The 24915-nt window shown below is 45.6% G+C and overlaps 1 protein-coding gene across 1 annotated transcript in view; it reads left to right on the top strand.

Moving 5' to 3' along the window:
- Positions 1-24915, top strand: part of EVA1A (eva-1 homolog A, regulator of programmed cell death) — a 283259-nt gene that overhangs the window by 107010 nt on the left and 151334 nt on the right. Inside the window, exons 3-4 of the mRNA XM_075923396.2 lie at positions 1780-1903; positions 18360-18512. Coding sequence (XP_075779511.2) covers positions 1780-1903; positions 18360-18512 — 277 coding nt within the window. The remainder of the gene's footprint in view (positions 1-1779; positions 1904-18359; positions 18513-24915) is intronic.

Raw genomic sequence — 24915 nt, 5'->3', positions numbered from 1 at the left:
AGAGCAGCTGGGGTGCTGCTGGGTTGGTCCAGTGGCGCCGCCGCTCCTCGGCGCTACTGGACCAACCCAGCAGCACCCAAGCTGCTCTGCCCCAGGCGTCCTGATTCAGCCGCTGCTGAATCTGACCAGCAGTGGCTGAATCAGGACGCCTGGGGCAGAACTGCTGGGGTGCTGCCCGGTCGGTCCAGTAGCGCCCAGAGCGGCGCTACGGGACCAACTGGCAGCGCCCCAGCTGCTGTACCACAGGTGTCCGGAGCAAAGCCACGGAGCACGGGGGCAGCGGGACAGCCCAGACGCGCCGTGGCTGTCCTGCTGCCCTCGGGCTCCATGGCTTTGCTCTGCTTTGCTCCCCGTCCCCCTGGTCTGCAGACCAGGGGAATGGGGGGGGGGGGCAAAGCAGAGCCAAGCCGCGGAGGACGCGGCCAGCTGACAGCCCAGACGCGTCTGGGCTGTCAGCTGACCGCGCGCTCCGCGGCTTGGCTCTGCTTGGCTCTGCTTTGCCCCCCTCCCGTCCCCCGTCCCCATCCCCTTGGTCTGCAGACCAGGGGGGGGGGGGGGCAAAGCAGAGCCAAGCCGCGGAGCGCGCTGCCAGCTGACAGCCCAGACGCGTCTTGGCTCTGCTTGGCTCCGCGGCTTGGCTCTGCTTGGCTCTGCTTTGCCCCCCTCCCGTCCCCCGTCCCCCTGGTCTGCAGACCAGGGGGACGGGGGGGGGGGGGCAAAGCAGAGCAAAGCCCTGTCCGCTGCCCACGTGTTCCGCCGCTTTGCTTCCTCTCCCTGGTCTGCTGGAGACCAGGGAGAGGAACGGCCCTGTTCGTAACTGCGGATCCGACATAAGTCGGATCCGCGTAACTCGGGGACTGCCTGTATTGCCATTCCTAATATCTGATTTGTGTCCATTTATTCTTTTACGTAGGCACTGGACAGTCTGCGTTATGATCTAACTTGGGCTGCCAGCTAGCATTTCAGCAGTGCCATCCATCAGAAACCTTCACTCCCCATGTGGAGCAATGTTGCTCTTCAGTCTGTTTTGTTTGCACTCTCTCAGTCAGGCCTTCAGCTGGTATATATCTGTCAGGCTACTGATGTAAATGAAGCTATGCAGCATTAAGCTAGCTGTGGATCTGGCCCATTGTGAGATTTCTAAGGTGCAAGCAGTACCACAATAAGATGTCTGAGTGGACAACTGATTGAAGGGGGATCATTTGCAAGGAGTTGCATGAATAGCACCTGGAAATATAATCTGAAATTCAAATTTCCAATAGGAGGCAGATATCTGGATTCCTTTTTCTTGGCTAACAAGCACCCTGGTCATTATCTGGTTGCCTTGTAGATGGAACACTGTCATGTGAGAACCTGGGTATGTAAAATGGTTGTGGTGAATTTGTATCTCTTTGTATTACAGTAGTGCCTAGAGCTCCTAACTGAAATCAGTGCTCCATTCAGCTGGGTACTGTACATACACACCTTGTGGGAGACCGTTCCAGCCACCAAGAGCTTGCAATCTATTGAACCCAAATTCATTTTTGGGATAGTGTTGTAGCCTTAGGCTGACCTGGACCATTGTTGTTGGGTTTCTCTATGTGCACTGAACATGGCTGGGAAGAGTCCCTGAAAATTCCAAGGCACTGAGCATTGGCAGTGCAAGCTCATCATGCTGTGTTGGTGAGGCAAACATCAGATGGCTGCTGGGAAGCCTTCTCCATTCAGGGCAGTCTGAGAGCTACTAACGTGCTTCTGTTTTTCTGTTTGTTTTCCGGATGTGCACCCTTGCCTGCGTAGAAAATGCTGGATGAGTGCCAGGACAGACGAAGCTGCCAGTTCCTTGTCAATAGCCGGCTGTTTGGTCTAGATCCATGCCCTGGAACCGGCAAATATCTCATCGTTTGGTACAAGTGCAGGCCAAGTAAGTATCTCTCCAGTGAATCTGGTTGCTTTTGTAAGACCAGAGTTATCCCTGGGTTAAGCCTTTGCAGTGAGGCTTCCTAGCATTCCCTTTTGTAAGGATTTTCGCTACCTTCTGCTTTTATTTTCAACATAACATAAACCATTTGGGTAGAGAGGAGCCCTTTCCCCTGCTGTCTCTGGCATTGCAGCTAGACTTTTTCCTTCTTATTGGCAGTCTGTGTTAAGGATTGTTTTTCCAGGTGCCAGAGAAAGCTTTTGGTGACATTAAGCTTATGTGCTGCCCCAGAAAAAGTTTCATCCTTGGGTGGGCTGCTCCAAATTTGTATCACAGAGGTTTCTACTCTGTGCTGCCTAGTTGGGTGACATGCTAGTAGGCCTACAGGCAAACATGATTCTGGGATGCATTAACAGGAGTGTTGTGAGTAGGACACAAGAACTCATTCTTCCGCTCTTCTCTGCACTGATTAGGCCTCAGTTGGAGTATTGTGTCCAATTCTGGGCACCGCATTTCAAGAAAGATGTGTAGAAATTGGAGAAGGTCCAGAGAAGAGCAACAAAAATGGTTAAAGGGGGACATGATAGCCATTTTCAAGTATCTAAAAGGATGTTAGAGGAGGAGGGAGAAAAATTGTTCTCTTTGGCTTCTGATGATAGAACAGGAAGCAATGGTCTTAAGTTGCAACAAGGGAGGTTTGGGTTGGACATTAGGAAAAACTTCCTGTCAGGGTGGTTAAGTACTAGAATAAATTGCCTAGGGAGGTTGTGGAATATCCATCAGGGGAGATATTTAAGAGCAGGTTGAATAGGCATCTATCAGGGACGATCTAGACAGTGCTTGGTCCTTCTGTGTGGGCAGGGGACTGGTCTTGATGACCTCTCGAGGTCCCTACCAGTTTTAGGATTCTATGATTCTACCTATTAGATGTGAGGCTGCACTTCATAAGCCAGCTGTAACATTAACAAAGCAAACTGACAGTGTGACAACAATCCTTGTGGCCCACACTTTTTCAGAAGTTGTGTGCCTAACGTTAAGCATCCAAATAAATGGCCAGATGGGAATTGTGTGTGCCCAGCATCTCTGAAATAGGGACCACCTTTTTAGGTGTCTAACTTAGGTATCCAAGTGTGAAAATGTTGGCTTATAATTTTATTTTGTGTAGCCCTTTTCATACAAACCAGATCCCAAGCCCGTATGGAGAATTAACTAATACAGACAACAATGATGTTATCACAGCCAATAAGAGAAGAGGGGGAGAGGAAATGTAAAAAGGTCTGGGCAGGATGAAGACAGGTCTGATTTCAGAAGAGATTTTAAATTAAATGGTGAGCCAGTGAGGCAGACAGACAGTAGGAGGCAGTTTCAATCAGCAACAACTGTAGAGAAGGCACTTACTGCAGACAGATCAAGCAAGATCTGTGAGGAATTAAATGAAAAGTGGGTAATAAAGTATCTTTGTGATAGCTGTGGTCTTTGAGCAAAGGAATGGAAGGTCCATCTTTGTATAAGAAATTTCTCTGTGTAAAATAGAAGCGACTAGCATATTGTTCTGACAAGTTTGTATTATGCAGCATGAGCTGTGTTGGTTTGCACTGTGTGTAGCATTCTGAAAAGGAATGTAATGGAAAGGACTTAGGATTTGTATACAGGTTCTGTTTCTAAAAGGGTGTTACAAGGAGGAGGGAGAAAAATTGTTCTCGATCTCTGAGGATAGGACAAGAAGCAATGGGCTTAAATTGCAGTAGGGGAAGTTTAGGTTGGACATGAGGAAAAACTTCCTAATTGTAAGGGTGGTTAAACAACAGAATAAATTGCATAGGGAAGTTGTGGAATCTCCATCACTGGAGATATTTAAGAGCAGTTTTGATAATCATCTGTTAGGGATGATCTAGTTGGTGCTTGGTCCTGCCATGAGGGTAGGGGACTAGACTTGACCTTTCAAGGTCACTTCCAGTTCTAGTGTTCTTTGATTCTGGTGAAGAAAAGAGATTGTGCTGAACTTTTGAGGGTATCATAGAAGTCTGTCTGTACATGAATATTTATAGCTTGGAATACTTCCCCACTCACAGGTAGGACAGGAAATGGCTTGTGTGTGAGAGTTGAATATCTGAAGTGAGGTGGCAAAGAGGAATTTTCCTGAAAGACAGCAGAGCTTTGCTAGACTGCTTGAGTTTATTTCCCCCAAGACATTTTCCAGGCAGCTATAATTTTATTGTTTCTCAGTCATGGAGCAAACTTACCTGGAATCTGGTTGGCTCATAATACCATTTATAACAACACACTGGGAGCTAGGCTTGAACACAGAATGGTAGCAGCATTTTGAGCTGTACATAGAGGCTTCAAGACTTTATCTGTAGAGTCATGGATTAGCCGGGTTGTCACAAGAGCTAGTGTTTTTTGATTGATAGTCATGTTTTTAATTTGCACTTCTTTAACGGCAAAATAAGGTAAGATATGATTTTCTCATAAGTTCAATTACTGAATGGCAGACGCACCGCGAGGAGAGCAGGTCTGTTGTTATTTTAGCCCCTCTGGTGATTGCTATGGCCCTTTAAAAATAAAAAGATGTCAATACAAATACCATAATATTCTAGAGGAACCCAAATGTGCAGCCTTAATAAGTAGGGAGATCCTATGGTTCAGTCCTGGCAGGTGAGGCCCTTTACGGTGGTGGGCATCTATAGGGAGGACTGAGCTCCCTCATCTCTTGTCATTGATGATCAGACTATTGTCCATGGGAAACATAAAGGCCCTAGAGAAGCCTGCCAACTTGTATGTGATCTGTTGTACATGTATCCAAAGCCATAAGCAGTGTGTCAGCCCCACAGCTATTGCCTGCAAATGCTTGGATCCAGTCTGTAGTGTTGGGAAGGCAGGTCTGAAGCATCAAGCGGAGAGGTGTGAGCTTTCCAATGCTAAATGCCATGCTGGAGACCTCCCAGGATTGCCTCAAACAGGCATTTGTACTGAATCTTAATATATATATATATATATATATAATATGTACACCTAGGTAGCCTGCAGGTGAATGCGTGTTACAAGTTCCCCTGTATGCTGCTCTACAGAGGATATAACTTGTTGCAGCCCGTCACTTCATTCTATAGCTCAGACTATAGTAGGTCCTGCTTCTAACTGTGTAAGTCTCTGATTTAGTCCCTGGTGTAATGGCTTTTATTTGTATCTGTATTAACAAATTAAAAGCTTGTCTGTATTCCCCCTCCCCACAAGATAGCTGCCATTGAGCATCTTTGCCAGAACTCTGCAGTGACTTGGGGATGGGCCTCATTGGTTACATGTTGTCTGGGCCCAGACTCAGCCCTTCTGAGGGTATGTCTACACTACCCTCCTAGTTCGAACTAGCGGGGTAATGTAGGCATACCGCACTTGAAAATGAAGCCCGGGATTTGAATTTCCCGGGCTTCATTTGCATAAACTGGGCGCCGCCATTTTTAAATCCCTGCTCGTTCGAACCCCGTGCCGCGCGGCTACACGCGGCACGAACTAGGTAGTTCGGACTAGGCTTCATAGTCCGAACTACCGTTATTCCTCGTGGAATGAGGAGTAACGGTAGTTCGGACTAGGAAGCCTAGTCCGAACTACCTAGTTCGTGCCGCGTGTAGCAGCACGGCACGGGGTTCGAACGAGCAGGGATTTAAAAATGGTGGCACCCAGTTTATGCAAATGAAGCCCGGGAAATTCAAATCCCGGGCTTCATTTGCAAGTGCGGTATGCCTACATTACCCCGCTAGTTCGAACTAGCGGGGTAGTGTAGACATACCCTGAGGGATTAACAAAAGGAGCCATAGACTCCTGCTCCCATACTCCTGGCATGTGAGTTTCAATCCTGCTTTGATTTTTGAACAAGATGGCTGCATGTCGGTTTTGTTTTCCTTCCCTGCAGAACCATTTAAAAAGATCCAGGGATGGGAAATGGAGCAACATGCCCGCCAGACTGCAGGGTTGGGGGAGACAGAGTCATCCAGCCAAAACAGGGGGAGATAAAAAACCTCTCTCAACCCCGAAGCATGAGTCTGCCTTGGATTTCAGCACTCCTCTAGGGAGGCAGGCAGGGGTGTCAGAGACTGACAAGTTATAGTACCTACCCTCTTGGAAAAGAAGGAACTAAAAAGAAATAGTTTAGCTTTGCTCTTCTTCAGCCAGTAGCTGTGAGGTGCAATGTAAGCATCATGGCATGACATTTTTTGACTTGTGTTATGCAGTAGGTCAGACTAGATGATCAGCGTGGTCCTTTCTGGCCTTAAATCCTGAATCTATGATGCAGGGGCCACGTGTCTAAATATACAAGTCCTGAACTCTTGAAGTCTTGGAGAGCTTTGGCTCTGACTTCAGTATGCTGAGGCTCATGTCTTTACAAGTTAAATTTTCTGAGCCCAGGTCCCTGCCCGTTAGACCCAGTTATAGTACACCCACACCCATTAAGACTTACACACTGTTGACATGATTTGCTGCCCACTATGCCCAAGAAGAGGGAAGAGCTTTGGAAAGAATAGTTTCTTTTGGAGCTATAGAATTCCTAGTCACCTTTAACACTGGTGATTGATTTTAGTGCTGGGATAGATTGGTAATTCAGTAGCTATCAACCCTGTCAGAAAAGCATTAGTCTCCCTCATGAGACAGTTTTATTGGTGGCAGGAGAAGTTCATTGTATTGTTCCTTGAATTGCTCTTTGGTGGGTCATGTCTTATAAGCAGCATGGTGCACTGGGGGCTGTTAGAATGGCACACCCCCCTAGCCTTGCTATTGAGGATGTAAAATAGGCCGTTTTCCTCCTGAATTCATCAGCTCATTCTTGCTTATCTGTACTATTTCAAAACTGTTTCGATTGGGCAGGGAGAGGAAATTTATAGGGGTAATAAAGCTCCCAGGCAGTGAGCGTTGTGGTGATGAAAAGGCGTAAATAAAAGAATGTTATAAATGTCAGAGAGCAGGCCTGCGAGCCTGGGACCAGACTGAGCCTTATAAATGAAACTTTAATACTTGCAGTTAGTTCTGATGTAAGTTGTTGATGTGCGGACGTTTTCAGATACTGTCAGATAGCGCCATCCCTGAAACACACTAATCACTCCATTGTCAGGAGCAGGATTAAGAGAGATGCATGAGTTCACTGCCAGTGAATGCAGAAATTGTCAGTTAATGCACACAGCGTGCGTGGGAGATGGTCACAGAAACCCCATATGACCTGAGAGAGAGTAAAAAATAATGGGCCTGATTCTCCTCTTGCCTTCACCTATTGAGTTCAAAGGCGTTTCTCCAGGCTGACACCGGTACAATGGAGAACAAGCCCCAAAATGGGGGCCTAAGCTAGTTCCCATTGATGTGACTAGAAGGACTCCCATTGTCTTGAAGAGCAGTTGGATGAGGTCCCTGGTATCCAGATAGAAACAGCTTTAAAGGCAAATTCTGCATCCTTTTGCAGTTCCCTTGCTCAGTTCTGGCTTGGGTTGTATAAATAATAAACCTGTGACTTCTTGAGACTCTTCCAGTTGTCCCTGGTGTTTGTGTTCTATGGGCTCCATTGGGAGGGGTGGGGGTACCGTGTCTTTTCCAACCATGGCTTTTTAAAGGACTTTGATGAATAACAGTACATGAAAACAACTCATTCTCTCCAAGCTGCTCCTTACAGAGGCAGATGGGTAAATGGATTTCCAGAAGCAGTTGGGAGGTCATAACCTTTGGCCTCTGGTACAATAGACCTAAAATAATTGGCAGATCCCTATGCATTGTGTACAACTGTCATAACTTTATGCACGAAAGATCGAGCTGCGTTGTGGCAGACATTTCAATTGTGACAAATGGCTTTGATTGTTGATGGGAGGTGAGGGGGAAAGTTTGTTTTTACAATTAGTCAAAGTGACATAGGAACTCCTGCTGACTCTGAGAGGAGTACGAATTTTTTCACCGTGATTAACCAGAGCAAACATGTGGAGAAACCAGTGTCAGGATATTTTAGAATGAAAAGCAACCCCTTGCTTTTGAAGCAGTATCAAACTGTGCTAGAGGAAGCCAAGTAGCAGCTGAAAATGGTGCTCCAAGGGCAAAGAGTTCAAGATACGCTGAAAACGTACATTAGAGAGAGTAACCAAAAGAGAAGGAACATTTCTCCTTAAGACCTCCTTGTTTTTTAGATCTCATTTCTGCAAGCCTTCACTTATGTGAGAGTGAGGCTGTGAAGAACTGGGCTGGAGCATGCATTTGGGCCTCACTGGGTAATGAGCAGGACAGAGAAGTGACAGAGGAGTAAGATAACTATTTAAGGAGAATTATGGAGAGAAAGAAAGCAATCTGAATCAATATATTTTGGAATGAATTAAGAGAATGTTAGAAAAGTGTTGGCACAGAACAGTTTGCAGTATTGCCAGGTCCAATGGTTAAAAATCATGAATTATGTCCCCAAAATTATGAGATTCGTTTAAAAATAATGAGATTTTTAGAAAGGTTTTGTTGTTGCTTTCTTTTAATTTGCCCTTTTTTTTTAACCTTGAGAGTGCATGAAGTTTGAGCTTTCAAGCTTTTTCTCTGCAAACATGAGGGCTAGAAACTTGCTTTCATATTTTAGATGAAAGCCAAGATTTTCCCCTAAATCACATTCCTCCAGGAGTTCGAGCATTATGAAACACCAAATGTTGTGAGACTCATGATGAAACTGCATGTGTGGGTAACATAATGTAGAGTTGGAACAAAGAAACCATTAAAGGAAATGATATGTAGAATTGTTCAGATAGCTGTTTAAAATGGATTTTATAAAATGTTGAAGAATGCATAAAAGATTGATTTATATATGGTAATAATTATAATACACATAGTATAAGTACTGGGTCCAATTTTCCCTGACTTATGCCCTAGGCAGCCCCAGTGACTACAGAGTAAATCAATAAAAAAATAAAAAACAACAAATACTCTAGTGGCACCTTAAACACTAACAAAATATGTAGATGGTATCATGAGCTTTCGTGGGCAAAACCCACTTCTTCAGATGACTGGAGTATTGAAAGTCCAGATCCAGAGATAAATATGGGAAGGTGGGGAGATGGGGAGAAGAAGAAGAAAAAAGACAGTGAACAGATTCTTCAGGGGGTAGCCAAGTTAGTCTGTACAGGATAAACTTAAAAAACAACAAATAGTCTACTAGCACTTTAAAGACTAACAAAACATGTAGATGGTATCATCAGCTTTCTTGGGCACAGCCCTGAAGAAGGGTCATCTGAAGAAGTGGGCTGTGCCCATGAAAACTCATTATATCATCTACATGTTTTTGTTAGTCTTTAAAGTGCTACCAGACTATCAGTGAATATATTGTTCAACTTACAAGAGGCTGATAAGAACAATTAGCACCTCCATTGTTTGTTTGGTTGGTTAAGTCATTAGGATGTGGAAGGTAGTGTGCGAGCTGGCCAATGTTTCTGTTCATCCCAATCTGATAACTTCATTTACAAGTTTAATTCTTAAGTTCCAACCCTTCCCCATGAATTTGGCTTTTGGAATTGGCCTGAAACAATACGGTGACTCGGAGATCCATTAATAAGTGTCCAAGCAGATTAAAGTGTCCACTGTTCTCCAGCAAGTTTCTGTGTGGTGCCTTTTCGGATATCTGATTTGTGTCCACTAATTCGTTCCCATAGAGACTGTCCAATTTGGCCAATATACGTGGCAGTGGGGCATTGTTGGCATTCGATGGCATAGATAACATTAATGGATGTGCAATCAAATGAGTCCCTGATGTGGCAGCTGATGATGTTGGGTCCAGTGATGAAATCACTAGTGTAGATGTGTGGGCAGAGTTGGCACTGGGGCTGATTGCCTGGATAGATACAATGGAGGTATGTTATGTGGTTACTGGAAAGAATTTGTTTGAGGTTAGGAGATTTTCTGTAGGTGAAGATTGGCCTTCCCCCCCAAGGCCTGTGAATGTGAGGGGTCATTTTCCAGGATATGTTGTAGGTTGTTGATAATGCGTTGGAGGGGTTTCAGTTGTGGGTTATAGGTGATGACAAATGGAATTCTGTTGTTTTCTCTTTTTGACCTGTCTTGAAGTAGTTCATGTCTGGGTACTTTTTTGGCTCTGTTGATCTGTTTTTTCACTTCTCTGGGTGGGTATTTCAGTTTTAAGAATGCTCTATATAGATCCTGTAGGTGTTTGTCTCTGTCTGTGGGACTGGAGCAAATCCGGTTGTATCTTAGGGCGTGGCTGTAAATAATAGATTGAGAAATGTGTCTGGGATGGAAGCTAGAGGCATGAAGGTAAGTGTATTGGTCTGTAGGCTTCTGGTATAGGGTGGTGGAAATTTGTCCATCTAATTGTATTGTAGTGTCAAGGAAGTGAATCTGTCATGTGGATTGATCCAGGCTGAAGTTAATGGTGGAGTGGAAGTTGTTGAAATCCCTGTGAAATTCTTCAAGGGTCTCTTTCCCATGGGTCCATATTATGAAGAATTCTATGAGATTATATGTAGCATAAGTAGAGTAAGGATAGTACGGGGTGAGAGCTGAGGAAACGTTGTTCAAGGTCAGCCATAAAGACGTTGGTGTATTGTGGGGCCATGTGGGTGCCGATGGCTGTGCTGCTGACTTGAAGATACAAATTGTCTCTGAATCGGAAGTAGTTGTGGGTGAGGACAAAGTCGCAGAGCTCTGTAACCAGGTGTGCAGTGGTGTCATCAGGGATGGTGTTCCTTATAGCCTGTAATCCGCTTTCATGTGGATTGTTGGTGTAAAGAGCTTCTACGTCCATGGTGGCCAGGATGGTGTTTTCAGGAAGATTACTGATGTTTTGTAGTTTCCTCAGGGAGTTGGTGGTGTCTTGAAGATAGTTAGGAGTGCTGGTGGCATAGGGTCTGAAGAGAGAGTCAATATAGCCAGATAATCCTGTTGTAAGTGTGCCAATGCTTGAAATGATGGGTTGTCCAGGATTTCCAGGTTTGTGTATCTTGGGTAGCAGATAGAAAACTCCTAGTTGGGGATTAGAGAGGGTGTTAGTGTAAATTTGGTCCTGAGCAGCATCAGGGAGCTTCATGAACAGTTGTTTTAGGTTTTTTTGGTATTCTTTAGTGGGATCAGAGGAGAGAAGCTTGTAGAATCTGGGGTTGGTGAGTTGTCTGGTTGCTTCCTGTTCATAATCTGTTCTGTTCATAATAACTATAGCACCCCCTTTGTCATCCTCTTTGATTATGATGTTAGAATTGTTTTTGAGGCTGTGTATAGCATTGGATTCTGCATGATTGAGATTATATGTTATATGATGTTGTTTGCTGCCTGTGCACGTTTGCGGAAGCAATCAATGTAGAAGTCAAGATTCTCATTGCGACCATTAATAGGGATCCACATAGAAGACTTCCTCTTGTGGGATTACTTGGGGGAGAGGGGAGACTGCAAGGTCAATGTGTTGTACATTGGTGTGTTGGAAATATTATTTTAGGTGGAGGCGGCAAAAATAGGCTTCCAGATCTCCACAGAACTGAATCATATTTGTGGGGGTGGTGGGGAAGAAGGAAAGTCCTTGATATAGGACAGATTCCTCTGCTAGGCTAAGAGTGTGGTTGGATAGGTTCAAGGATTGGATTAACTTCGATAATTACTCCTCCTAACATCTTTGTGAATAGGGTAAATATGGTCACCATGATTTTACATATATTTTGGATGTGGAAACTAAAGGGCAGAATTCAATTTAATTAAACAAGTTTTATACCAGTTTTTTTTCAACAAGAGTTAAATCAGTATATAATAGAAAAAAATTAGGGCTAGTGAGTCAATTGAAGAGTCAATTGAAGAGTTAGGATAGGAATTTAGTTATCCCTGTCAACCTCAACTGACAATATAGTGACTACATTTCAGTACCATTCTCTTTTTCACCCTTTAGATCACCATATAGCTTTGTTTGTCTGACAGTCCAGTCCAGCCCAGTGCATCTCAGCTGGGCTTTGAAAATTAAATGTAACAGTTAATTTGCAACACTGTCATCCTTTTTGAAGCAGAATGTAAAAAGACAATTGCTTTAGTCTAATGAAAGTGACGGGGGGAAGTCTCCTTTTAAAGGCTGCAAATTGGATGGGTGCATCCCAAGGATAATTTAAAAGGAATCTGACAGGGTCATCCATAAAGAACAATCTTTCTACTTGCCAAGATGAGTTTCAAACCGTCAGGACTTATCGGTGGTTGGGTGAGCAGAATGACTTTTGAAAATGGCAAATTTTTAGCCCAATGGGTAGCTTTATTGTCTCGTTAGATATAATGGTAAGACTTTCAGAGTAAGTCTACGTTGCAATTAAAAACAAACTGCTGACCCACATCAGATGACTTAAGTTTGTGGAGTTCAGGCTAAGGGTCTGTTTAATTATGATTCAGATGTTTGGGCTCAGACTGGAGCCTGGACTATAGGATCCTGACATGTGGGAGGATCCCAGGATTTGTGCTATAGTCTGTGCCCAAACATCTACATCACAGATTAAATAGTTCCTTAGCACAAGCCCTAGAAGCTCAAATCAGCTGGTTCAGGTGGCCGACGCGTGTCTAATTGCAGTGTAGAAATACAGTCAGATGACTTTCTGAACAGGCATCTGGTGAGCACACTTTAGTCTTTAAATCTTCAGTCAATGCAATTAAAAGAAAAGTAAAAACGGAGTCATTTAAAAAAAAATCTTTGTATATTTCAGTGTTTGTGAAATGTCTTAGTATTTAAAATCTAGGTACTTGGTGGAGTCCACAGAACAACAAAAAGCTCACCTCTTAGATGGAGGTGGGGTCCTTGAACTGTATATTTAACTGATTACAGAATGAAAAACAGGGAAGTGCAGGTCACAGGGTCAAAACAAGGGATCCAGTGGGGCACCTGGAGCAAACCCTGGACAAAGGCCACTGCTTCTAGAAAGCATCCACCAGGGAGACAGTGAATGCCTCCCAGAAGAACTCTTACTAGATGCATGCAGGCCTATTTCATCCTGAATTAATGGGCAAAGCCCACTAAGCAACTGAAGGTAAGGGAGGAGCTGCAGGACTGAGGATTTAGCCGAGTATGGAGGATAACAAATGAATACACTGCAATGGGGTGAGGATCCTAGTTAAAAAAATGAGGGAACCCGAAGCACTGAGTAGAATACTCTGGATAGTCTAAATGCTTTGTAACTTCTGATGCCATGTCTTCTCAGCTCCTTGAACTGCAAAATCAATTCAGCAAGTGTACTTCCCAATCAGTCTTCCCTGTAAGTGAGAGATTTCAATGATTCCCAGCTGATTAGCAAAGTGCCTCCAGCAAGTTTTGTTGTTTCTACTAGAGGGCGCCTTCACACATGCTTTGGTGCACATACAAAATTTGTTCCATGCGTGGATGGAAAAGATTAGAGGGATCATTGACCCCAAGGATTGCTCCCAGCACTTTCATAGATGGTCATTTGTTATTTTTTAAACAATGTTATGTAAGTTTTTCAAATGAGTCATTTTTAAAAATAGTTGCAGACCTAACACACCTCTGGAATCAAGAGCCGTCCATCACACTCTGTAAGTGTTAAATGTAGATGGGAGCTTTCAGCACTGAAATCTTTGAGGCTGAGACCATTAATGCTAACTTTTGATCTTCCCAGTCACAATCACTTATAAAATTGTCATTGGCCATATGTGGAAATGTTCATGTTCCATTGACCCCTTCTGAGTAGTTTGCCACAGTCCAATGAATTAACATCCGTGTACACGTTGTCTAAATAACTTGTTCGTTAATCTACAATTTCCAAGGGCCAGTTTTTCCATTAGAAACATTTATTGCTATTTTTCCTCAGTTGTTCAATTTGTGTTACAATCAACTTGCATAAAGATCTTTTGAATTGTGTCTAGAAAAGCCTGCAGCTGTTTCCTCCCCCTGCCAGTCTCTCTCTAGTTATATTTGATCCAGTGTCTCTGAAACACCAGCAATAAAAGGGTACATTATCCTTAGCAAATATCTTAATCATTACAAATCTCAGTTGCCCTACAAATGACTGCTCCGGGGATTAGAGTTGAGTAAGCCATTTGCTGAATGTCACTGCCACCTTTCCTCTGCCACTTAAGTCCATTTAATTTTTCAGGAGGAAACATGAAACCCGTCAGTACGAATGCAGCATTCAGACTGAGTTGTACACAGATTGTAACAGTTTGAGTAGTTTTAGGGCTGGATTAGGAATGGCCCCAGAGCAGGTGCATAAGAGAGAGAAAACATAAGGCACATTCATCCTCATCCACCTATGCAGCCTGTGCCAGTCTAGTCCTTTCCTATATTAATATGAAGCCACTGTGGCCACTTATTGATGGTGTGACCTTTGGCTTGTCACTTCGTCTCTCTGTGCCTCTTTTCTTCTCCGTCCCTCATATCTGTCATAGAATCATAGAATCAGAGAGATGGAAGAGACCTCAGGAGGTCATCAAGTCCAGCCCCCTGCTTAAGGCAGGACCAATCTCAACTAAATCAACCCAGCCAGGGCTTTGTCAAGCCAAGACTTAAAAACCTCTAGGGATGGAGATTCCACCACCTCCCTAGGTAACCCATTCCAGTGCTTCCCCACCCTCCTAGTGAAATAGTTTTTCCTAATATCCAACCTAGACCTTTCCCACTGTAATTTGAGACCATTGCTCCTTGTTCTGCCATCCATCGCTACTGTGAACAGCCTTTCTTCATCCTCTTTGGAACCTCCCTTCAGGAAGTTAAAGGCTGCTATCAAATCCCCCCTCGGTCTTCTCTTCTGCAGACTAAACAAACCCAAATCCCTCAGTCTTTCCTCATAGGTCATGCGCTCCAGCCCCCTAATAATTTTGGTCGCCCTCCGCTGGACCTTCTCCAATGTGTCCACATTCTTTCTATAGTGGGGAGCCTAGAACTGGACACAATATTCCAGATGTGACCTTACCAGAGCTGAATAAAGGGGAATAATCACTTCTCTGGATCTGCTGGCAATGTTCCTCCTAATGCACACTAATACGCCATTCACTTTCTTGACTACAAGGGCACACTGTTGACTCATATCCAGCTTCTCATCCACTGTAATCCCCAGGTCCTTTTCTGCTAAACTGCTACTTAGCCATTCAATCCCCAGCCTGTAACAATGCTTGGGATTCTTCTGTCCCAAGTGCAGGACTCTGCACTTGTCCTTGTTGAACCTCATCAGATTTCTTTTGGCCCAATCCTCTAATCTGTCCAGGTCACTCTGGACCCTATCCCTGCTCTCCAGTGTATTTACTTCTCCCCGTAGCTTAGTGTCATCTGTGAACTTGCTGAGGGTATGTCTACACTACAAAGTTAGTTCGAACTAACGGACGTTAGTTCGAACTAACTTTAATAGGTGCTACACTAGCGCTCCGCTAGTTCGAATTTGAATCGAACTAGCGGAGCGCTTAGTTCGAACTAGGTAAACCTCATTTTACGAGGACTAACGCCTAGTTCGAACTAGCTAGTTCGAACTAAGGGCTGTGTAGCCCTTTAGTTCGAACTAGTGGGAGGCTAGCCCTCCCCAGGTTTCCCTGGTGGCCACTCTGGCCAACACCAGGGAAACTCTATGCCCCCCTCCCGGCCCCGGACCCCTTAAAGGGTCACGGGCTGGCTACGGTGCCCGTGCCAGGTGCAAGCCTGCCAGCACCGAGCTAGCAGACCCTGCACCTGGCACGGCACAGAGCCACCCACCTGATGCCCCCCAGCCCACCCCCTCTTGCCGGGACCAGGCTGGCGGCTCCCGGGAGCTTGCCCTGGACCGCAAGAGGCGGGCACCTTCCTGGGCTAGTGCGGACATCGTGGACCTCGTCCACAATCTCCGCACTAGGCACAGGAAAGTGGCCGTCTAGGGCAGGAGAGCTGCCAGCCTGGCCACCCAGGACCAGGTGTGCATGAAAATCAAGGGGGTCCACTGAGACCCCCGACACTGAGCCCTGAGCTTACAATGGCCGTCCTGGGTCAGACCAAAGGTCCATCTAGCCCAGTAGCCTGTCTGCCGACAGCGGCCAACCCTAGGGACCCTGGAGGGGATGGACCGAAGACAGTGACCAAGCCATTTGTCTCGTGCCATCCCTCTCCAGCCTTCCACAAACTTTGGGCAGGGACACCACTCCTACCCTCTGGCTAATAGGACTCCATGGACCCAACCTCCATCACTTTATCTCAGTTCCCTTTAAACTCTGTTCTAGTTGTAACCTTCACAGCCTCCTGCAGCAAGGAGTTCCACAGGTTAACTATTTGCTTTGTGAAGAAGAACAACTTTCTCTTACTAGTTTGAAGCCTGCTACCCATTCCTTTCCTTTGGTGTCCTCTAGTCCTTCTTTATGGGAACTCAGGAAGAACTTTTCTGAATGCACCCTCTCCACCCAACCCCTGCTTTTAGAGACCTCTATCCTGTCCCCCCTCCGTCTCCTCTTTTCTAAGCTGAACAGTCCCAGTCTCTGTAGCCTTTCTTCATCTGGGACCTGTTCCCAACCCCTGATCATGTTAGTTGCCCTCCCCTCTCCCAGCCTTTCTCTTCCCCTCTCCCACCTCCTTTTCCCAGTCTCCCCCAGTTTTTTTCAATAAAGACAGAGTCAATGTTGGAATAAACGTTATCTTTATTTTGTACATCAATAAGAAGGGGGGCTAGGGAAGGGTAAGTGGAAGGAGGTGAGGGAGGAATGGGGTATGAGCCCCCGATGGGGAGGACTGGGCTGGCTCTGCGGGCTTCTGGGGGTGGAAGCTCTCCTGCAGCCCCCCAATTACTCCCTCTCCCCAGATGGCAGCCTGCGGCAAGTGCAGCCGGGCTGATGGCCGAGTGGTGTGATGTGCCCAGTGTGGGCACTCAGGGCACTCCAAGCCAGAACTTCTTTGCAAGCGGGGCACCCCTTAGAACTGTGTGTCCAGGGTGGTGGTCGGGACCCTTTAAGCGTAGCCCTCGGCTAGCCTGAGACAGCATCTCCATGCTCTAAGTCCTCCTTTTATGCCCTGCCGGCACTGCTTCCGGCCATCCTTAAGCCCTGTTCAGAGTCCACTCAATGTGGACTTACTAGTTCGAACTAGCAAAACGCTAGTTCGAACTAGTTTTTAGTTCTAGATGCGTTAGTTCGAAGTAGCTTAGTTCGAATTAACTAATTCGAACTAAGTTAGTTCGAACTAGCGCTGTAGTGTAGACGTACCCTGAGGGTGTAATCCATCCCCTCATCCAGATCATTAATAAAGATGTTGAACAAAACTGGTCCAAGAACTGATCTTTGGGACATTCCGCTAGAAACCGACCGCCAACTTGACATCGAGCCATTGATCACTACCCGTTGGGCCTGACAGTCTAGCCATCTTTCTATCCATCTTACAGTCCATTTATCCAATCCACGTTCCCTTAACTTGCTGGCAAAAATATTGTGGGAGACCGTATCGAAAGCTTTGCTAAAGTCAAGGTATATCACCTCCACTGACTTTCCCACATCCACAGAGCCAGTTACCTCGTCATAGAAGCTAATCAGATGCTTGAAGTGAAAATAAGGTAGGGATGCAGAGATGGTAGTGTAACATCAGTTTCTGCCATGTACATTGGACAACCTGGAGTGTCTCTACCTCCAGGTAGAGTGATAAGTGAACACAAATCAAAATCAAACCTGATAACGTACAAAAACCAGTGAGGGCACTTTATCCTCCCTAGGCACACAGTTACTGACTTGCAAGTTGCCATTCGGGGGGAAAAAAACCCCACACCTTCAAAAACAGACTGCAACGTGAAACTGCTGAGCTGGAATTCATATGCAATTTGACATGGTCAGAATGGGTCTGAATAGAGACATGGAATGGCTCACTCCTTACAATAAGTAATTTTCCCTCTCACCTTCTCATCACTGTTGGAAGTGAGCCACATCTACTCTGACTGAATTAGCACTGATGTTAACTCCCACCTCTATATCCTACCTTTCTGACACTAGGGAAAGACTCCTGTTCAACTCCAGAAGAGCTGCAGTTGACTGCTGACCACAGCGTGTCCCATTCAAATTCCAGCAAGGTTAATGTCTGGGATGTACAGTTGGGGGATGAGAGATGGCCTAGTGATTAAGGAACAGGAGACTTGGCTCCTTTCCTTGTCCTGCCACAGGCTTTCTGCCTGGTCACAGACAAGCCATTTAACTCCTGTGAGTCAATTTCCTTATCAGTCAGAAGGGAATACTGCTCAACTACAGTACCTCTCACAGGTGTGACGTGGCTATATTAATTAATGTTTGTAAAATGCTTTGATAATTTCAGATGGAAGGGGCTATATCAAATGCAAATGATCTTCATTATCTTAGCAAATATGGTTATTGGGTGGGGATCCTTCTGATCTCTAAGTCCATACCAATCACTGAGTACCAACCAACAGACTGCACTGTAGCCATAAACATATGCTGGAGGGGGAAGGAATCTCTTTGTGGTTGGCTTTTTTCCTGGCTCACTGTCTGCACACTGTTGTAGGCCAGCTGAATAATGAGCTATTCTGTTTCTTTCCAGATGAGTACAAGAGTAAAGTAGCCTGTGAAGATGACAAGCTGAGGCTGAGCTGTAAGAAGAACATGGTGATAGCCATTTACTCCGCCATTTTCGGAAGAACTAAAGGCAGTAGCCTAGAATGCCCGTACCAGAATTTAGGGATGCCTACGATAGGTAAGAAAAGCAATGGGATGTGTACTGTACAATGTTCCACGCTAGTGAATGATCATTTCATGAGTACCTGTGTGGCTTTGCTGGCCTTGCTCATTATTAGGAAAAGTGAGGGGGGTTGGCTCTAGGCTCATAAACTCAGCTCATCTCCTTCCCTGCTTAGAATTCTGCCCCCACTAACCACTTCTCCACCAGGTTTGCGTCACCCTCATCTTTCCACCATCTTGCCTGGTGCCCTTTGATTTGCACGGGCAATGGCACTAATTGCCCTGGCAGAAATAGGCCACAGCTGAGCACGGATTTCTATGCAAACAGAACAGGCTTCTTTTTTTTGTTTTTAAATGTGGCAGTGTTGTCTTCAAATCGTCATTGTCAAGTCCAAGTGGAGTCTCAAGTCACTACAGTTCAAGTCTCAAGTCGAGTCCCTAAAGTCACTTCCGAGTCAAGTCCCAAGTCGAGTCTCAAGTCTTAATTTAAAAAATGTCAAGTCACTTTTGTACAAGCCATCAGTATCGGCATTTGTGGACAATTTTTTCACCAAGTCGATTTAACAAAATTAGCAAGTCTCAAGTCGAGTCTCAAGTTGAGTCACCTAGGCGACTAAGTCAGACTCGAGTTCAAGTTGTGGGACTCGAGTCAACAACTCTGAAATGTAGCCCCATACATAGGGCTTGTTTGTGCCAACTTCATTCCTATTGGTAAGTGCTTAGTCATGTGACTCGACCTGCTGATTTCCTTTTGCTCCACAGTGGAGGTCATGTATATCCAGGAACATGTGGAGCCTGCAGGGGTAGGAAATAGAGCTAGTTGGAAAATTAGGAATTTTTTTTTACCCAGTGAAAAATTATTATTTTTGGAGGAGTGAAAGTATTTTGATTCAGAAATGCAGCTGCGGTGCCTCATAAGTAAGGGCTCTGTGTTTTTCTTTTAAAGAAAAGTTGTAACAGTGTTAATGTTAGTGTATTACATTTTATGGCATTTATATGAAATGCATTTTACATGTAAAGTTATTCAAAGTCAAGGGTGGAATACATTTTGATTAATGTTATTTGTAAAATTCATTTCTTTTAAACAGACTAGTTAAGGTCATTTTTTGTAGACATTTTCCTTTAAAAAGAGTTGAAAGATCATGATTTGGGGGCACTTTCTTGATTCCCATGCTGTCTGTGAAATTGTGATTTGCACAGGACTGTACTCACGAGACCTGTAGTTTGAATAACTCATCTCCCCACCTCCTTCTGTAGGCACGGCTTCCTGGTCAGACCATCTCTTCCATGAATGTACCACCATCTCCCCACTTGGTGAGAGGAGGCCATGCATCACAATAGTCACATGGCCACAGTGTATCATGCGTTATGCAATATGGCTGGAGAGCCTGACCAAGAGAGGAAAATGGAAGAATGAGGCACCTGAACTAGAACTCTATGGAGGCAGTGCAGTGGCACTTCAGAATGAAAACCCGTTTTAGTTTTGACCCCCAAAATACTTTGGCTTTTGGGCATGTGGGTTATCAATGAAAATCATTTTTTTGTGTGCAGAAAGCTGACACTTTTTTTTTTGCAAAAAAACCTTCAATATTTCCCCATCATTAGTTGAAAACCTAAGTTTCTGCAAAAACCAAAAACCAACCAGTTGTGAAATCTTGTTAGTGGATGATTGGTGTGTTGGAGGTCATAGAGGAGGGGAGATTTGAGCACCCTTCTTAATATGCTCTAACAACATTAGGCGGGAAGCTACCGGGGACTTTTCCTAGAGAGGGGTGGAATGGGAAGTGTTGGGGAGAATTGCCAAAAAAATAATTTGTGGGTGTCAAGGTCATCAGGGAGCAACCCATTTCCTCCACAATGGAGGTCAAAATCTTGGCGCCTCTTCTATGTTTGCCATGTTCTTTATCCTGCATATAAAAGGGAGCCAATGGAGGGATCTTGAGACCCCCATGTGCAGAGTGCTTGGCTTAAGGACATGAGTCACAAAGGGCTCAAGGAGGTTCCTTACATCCATAGTCTGACCATCTGAATCGTGTTAAAAATCAGTTGGTGTAAGCTGTGTTTAAAGAGAGTAGAGCTATACAGTAGTTCCATATTCAGTTTGACCAGTTGCAAATGCAAAGTGTGTGTGTGTGTTATCTGCTGTATATTTGAAAGAGTTTGTTTGCCTGTAGAGTGAGCACATAAGTCTGTCTGTCCATCTGTTCGTTCATTTATTCAAGAACTCTTCTTAAATGGTAAGATCTAGGACCATCAAATTTGGTAGGCAGCTTCCTCTTATTATAACTTAAAGTGAGGTAAGAATTTAGTTGTGCAGGGACATGGGCCTGAAACTCCCCCACCCCAATGCATACAAGGACACGTAAAAAGAACTCCTTCCAAACAGTAAGAGCTAGGACTGGCAAATATGCCATCCTCTTATCATAACTTAAAGCAAGGTAAGGGTTTGGTGATGCAGGGTGGGAAAGGGTGGAGGAGGCTGAAGCCAGGGGGAGAGGACAACTCTAGTATGGTAGCTGTCCAGGGGAGGGAGGACAACCCCAGCCCTCTGTCACTGCATTTGGCAATTCATAAAACTGTACAGAAGAGAGGCAGAATCTTCAGACAGGCGAAACTCCCCCCCACGCAGGCATTCTGTAAGGAGAGTGGGGGATGGCTGCAGCTCCCTTTCTGGTTCATATGGGAACATTGCTGGCTGTTCTCCTTCCTCTGGGAGTGAGGGAAGAGTGCACGGTTTGCTATGTTTCTCACTCTGGCTGGGGAGCACAGAGGGTAGATGAATCTGGATCTGCCACAGCCGGGGAACATGCACCCCTCTCCCAGCTGTGCCTGCTGGAGCTGCAGCAGCCATGGAGAGACGCTTCTTACCTGGCCCCAAGCTGCTGTGGTGAGAGAGGGATGGGGTAGTCCTCCCTTCCGGGGCAGCCTGCATACTGAACCCCTCCTCCCCAACCTCAACCCAGAGCAACGATTTAAATGAATAAAAACAAAAATTAATTGAGTTAAGGACGCAAGCAACACTGGATAAAACATCTGAAATTTTTAGCTTCAGTGAAGCTTCATTAACCTAGCTATCATGCTGCTGCAGTGCAGACTTTTGTCAAGTTTAGCAGACTAAATATTTGAGTCTACTTGTTGAGTGTCTTATTCAATATTCTCTTCCCTTCATCATGACCTGAACCACGTATACACTGCAGATGAGTATATTAGCAACAGATGTCACAAACTGCCTGTGGCTAAGTCTAGCTAGAGTTTGTATTTAAAGAGTTTTTTTTTAAATAAAGAAGAAAGTTAAAATGGGGAGAAAATCCTCAAAGAAAGCTGTTCAATTGCATCATGTTATGGTCCATTTATGGTACCTCCAAGTAGCTTCTTTTCTCCTGGGCAATTTACAGTTCATACACTACACATCCATACACTTTGAAAACACACAAAATCTATTCTGTTCTCTAGACCAGTGTTTCTCAACCTTTTTTTTGCTCATGGCCCCCTTCTGAGCCTCGTTTACCTTTGTGGCCCCCCTCATAGCCGCTGTTAGTTGGGGAAAAAAGGTACATAATTTACCTAATGTTCCGTTTTTTCCATGTGGCCCCCTAGAGGTAGGGCATGGCCCCTGGGGAGCCATATAGCCCACGGTTAAGAACCACTGCTCTAGACAATGTGAAATGAGTTTGATGCTCTATGTTTAGTTGTTAGTGGACAAATGTCCATATCACAAACTCTTGCTCTGCAACTTGCATTCATAGCCAACACTCTCAGCAGAGAGCCTCAAATACATATGTAGCGCCCCCTCTCCACCTGGTTACCTTCTTTTAAAGCCAATCTCCTTTCAGGTTCGGATGGATAGGTCTGGGTTCTTCTGGATCCCGCCACCTACTCAATTTTATTCTTTCTGATTGATGTACTTGGCGGTGCCTCCACCCCCCTCACTCCTTCCTAGCAGGGTCACCAGGCCAGCTTGGGAGGAAAATTCTAGCCCAGGATAATCCCCACGTATTTGCCAGATAGTTGGAGACTCCCAGAAAATAACACAAACACATATACTATAATAAACACAATTATATTAAACAGGAGACAAATATAACAGAATAGGGTAAAACACTATTTTTAGGGTCACCGGTGCCCAGCAACTGTGAGGTTAGTGTCCCGTTGGTACGCGTACTTTGTTGGGGCCCTTGATGACTGTTGACCACACAATCCTTCTCTGCAGTGGTTTAGCAGTGGAGCTGACTAGGTCCAGTACAGCCCAAAGGACTCACAAATGGGAGAAGGCAGTAAATCCCTCCACAGTTTAATATGCTGCAGGTAATAAAATCCCCAAACAAATTCCCTGCCTGACTAACTAAAAACTGGTGCACTCACACACTCCATGAATGAGCCTCAGGTTGAGAGATGACTCAGTCTCTGCAAAGGGCTGCTCTCTTCTCACAGGGGTCCTCTTTAAGCAGGAACCAGGCTGCTTCGGTCCCAGAATTTCCCCTCACCGCGAAGGGGTGCAGGGCTCAAGATGCAGACCACACAACTGCACCAAAATTCAAAACTACAGCCTCCCAGCCCAGCCTCCAGACCCACACAGCAGGCAGCAGCCCTGAACTTGCTGCTAGAGCCCAGCTGACCATGCAGTGACTCTCTCACCCAGGGAGCTGGAGAGCCAACTCCGCCTGGCTGGGGAAGCCTCCCAGCAAACTCCACAACTGGGAATCAACAGGGGAGACATAAACCCAGCTGAGGGATCCTGCCTTCAGGTCCCTAGAGGCCAGTTCTCAGGGGGAACCCTGCATGCAGGCCTGGGGCTTACTAGCTCCCACACACTCAGTCCTCCCCTTTTCCTGGCTGGCTCCAGACTCCCCTCAACAATGGTCTCTCCTTCCCCCTGGGAGGGGCATCTCACTCCCCATGGGTTGCCGGGCAGACTCTGGCCCTGGTAGGGAGGGGGAGCCAAGGCAAACTCAGAGTGCCTCTGCCTGAGCTGCCAGCAGACAAAGCCCCGGGAATCCAAGCAATCTCCTTGGGGGTTACACATACATACCCCAAGTGTGCTTGATTGATGTGTCTGGGAAGGGGTGAGGGGGAGATAAGGATAGCCACGTGCTCCTTCAGCCCCTCCCCCCCAACTCCTCACTTCAAAAGAATGTATCAGAACCCACCACGTGTGTTCTGCAATGGCTGGCTGACCGGGTCAGCAGGGATTAATGATACTGCTGGTGATACGCTTAGTCTCTCCCTGTCGTGACTGGGGAAGCCTGACCTGACTTCCTTACCTCTATTTTCTCTATGAAGACCCTATGGGAAATGGCTCTGATGTTGGTGGAAGTGGGGATTGGTCCTGCCTTTGTCAGGGAGCTGGACGTGATGCCCTTGTGAGGTCTCTTCCAGCTCTATGATTCTATGAGGTGAAATGTAACAGTGGTTACAACTCCTACGCTGGCTACAAATGCACAGCACAGTGACAGCCCATGTAAAGCACGTTCCCAGCCCGAATGAATGAAAGGCATGTGCGTCGCTGCCAAAGCCGGATACCCCCCAACTTGCTGCTAGGAATAATAGCCAGAGTGCGCAGATGCACTTTCAGCGCTGGGGAGGGGGTTGCGCTCCCAGTTCTCATCAACAATCACAGGAGCTATGCGGGTAGCTCCCCCAGCCTGCTTTGGAGAATGGACTCCCACCAGGAGTCTGCCTAGCACAGCCGGCAGTGATGTTCCTCCTGAAGTAGACTAAAATGTCATGGTTTGTAAATCAAAGCCCCTGCTAGGCTCTGTAGGGTTTCACAGTCATGCCTCCGTAGATATCATGTGAAAGTCTTTGATTCCTAATGTCAGGAATAAACTGACTTCACAATAAACTATATGCTTCAGATACAAGGGAGACTTCCTTTCTCTTTTAGCCACAGTCTAGTTGCACTCTAAGCAGGAGCGGCCCGAGGCTGGCTGTGGCAGCTGGAGCCCCAGGTGGAAGGCATGATCAGCGCCCCCGCCTGCATGGCTGCCAATGGCCGTGACATCATCATATGTAAATAAGGCGTGGCGATGAATATCGCCATGCCTCATTTGCATACTTAATGAGATGCCATTTTTGCGCAAGGGCCTGAAAATAAGCGGCGCAATGGCTCTTGCACAAAAACCTCCTCTTGTGCAAGAAGGAGCAGTGTAGACTGCTCCTTCTTGAGCAAAAGCCCCTTGCGCAAAAATGGTGGCTCATTAAGTATGCAAATGAGGTGGCGATATTCATCGCTGCACCTCATTTGCATATGTTCTTGCACAAGAGAATGCAATGTAGATGTTGCCCCTGTGTTTACACATCCAGTCATTCTGTTGCTGGCAGGTGTTCATGGAGTAAAACGTACCTTCGGGGCTACACTGTTTATTATACTCATCACCTCTGAAATGCAGATGTTCAAAAGGATGATATTAGTATACATA

Source organism: Pelodiscus sinensis, chromosome 3 (genome assembly GCF_052426305.1).
Source record: "Pelodiscus sinensis isolate ZL-2025 chromosome 3, ASM5242630v1, whole genome shotgun sequence".
NCBI lineage: Eukaryota > Metazoa > Chordata > Testudines > Trionychidae > Pelodiscus > Pelodiscus sinensis.
Note: the sequence above shows the minus strand (reverse complement) of the source record. Positions and strands in the feature narration are given on the sequence as shown.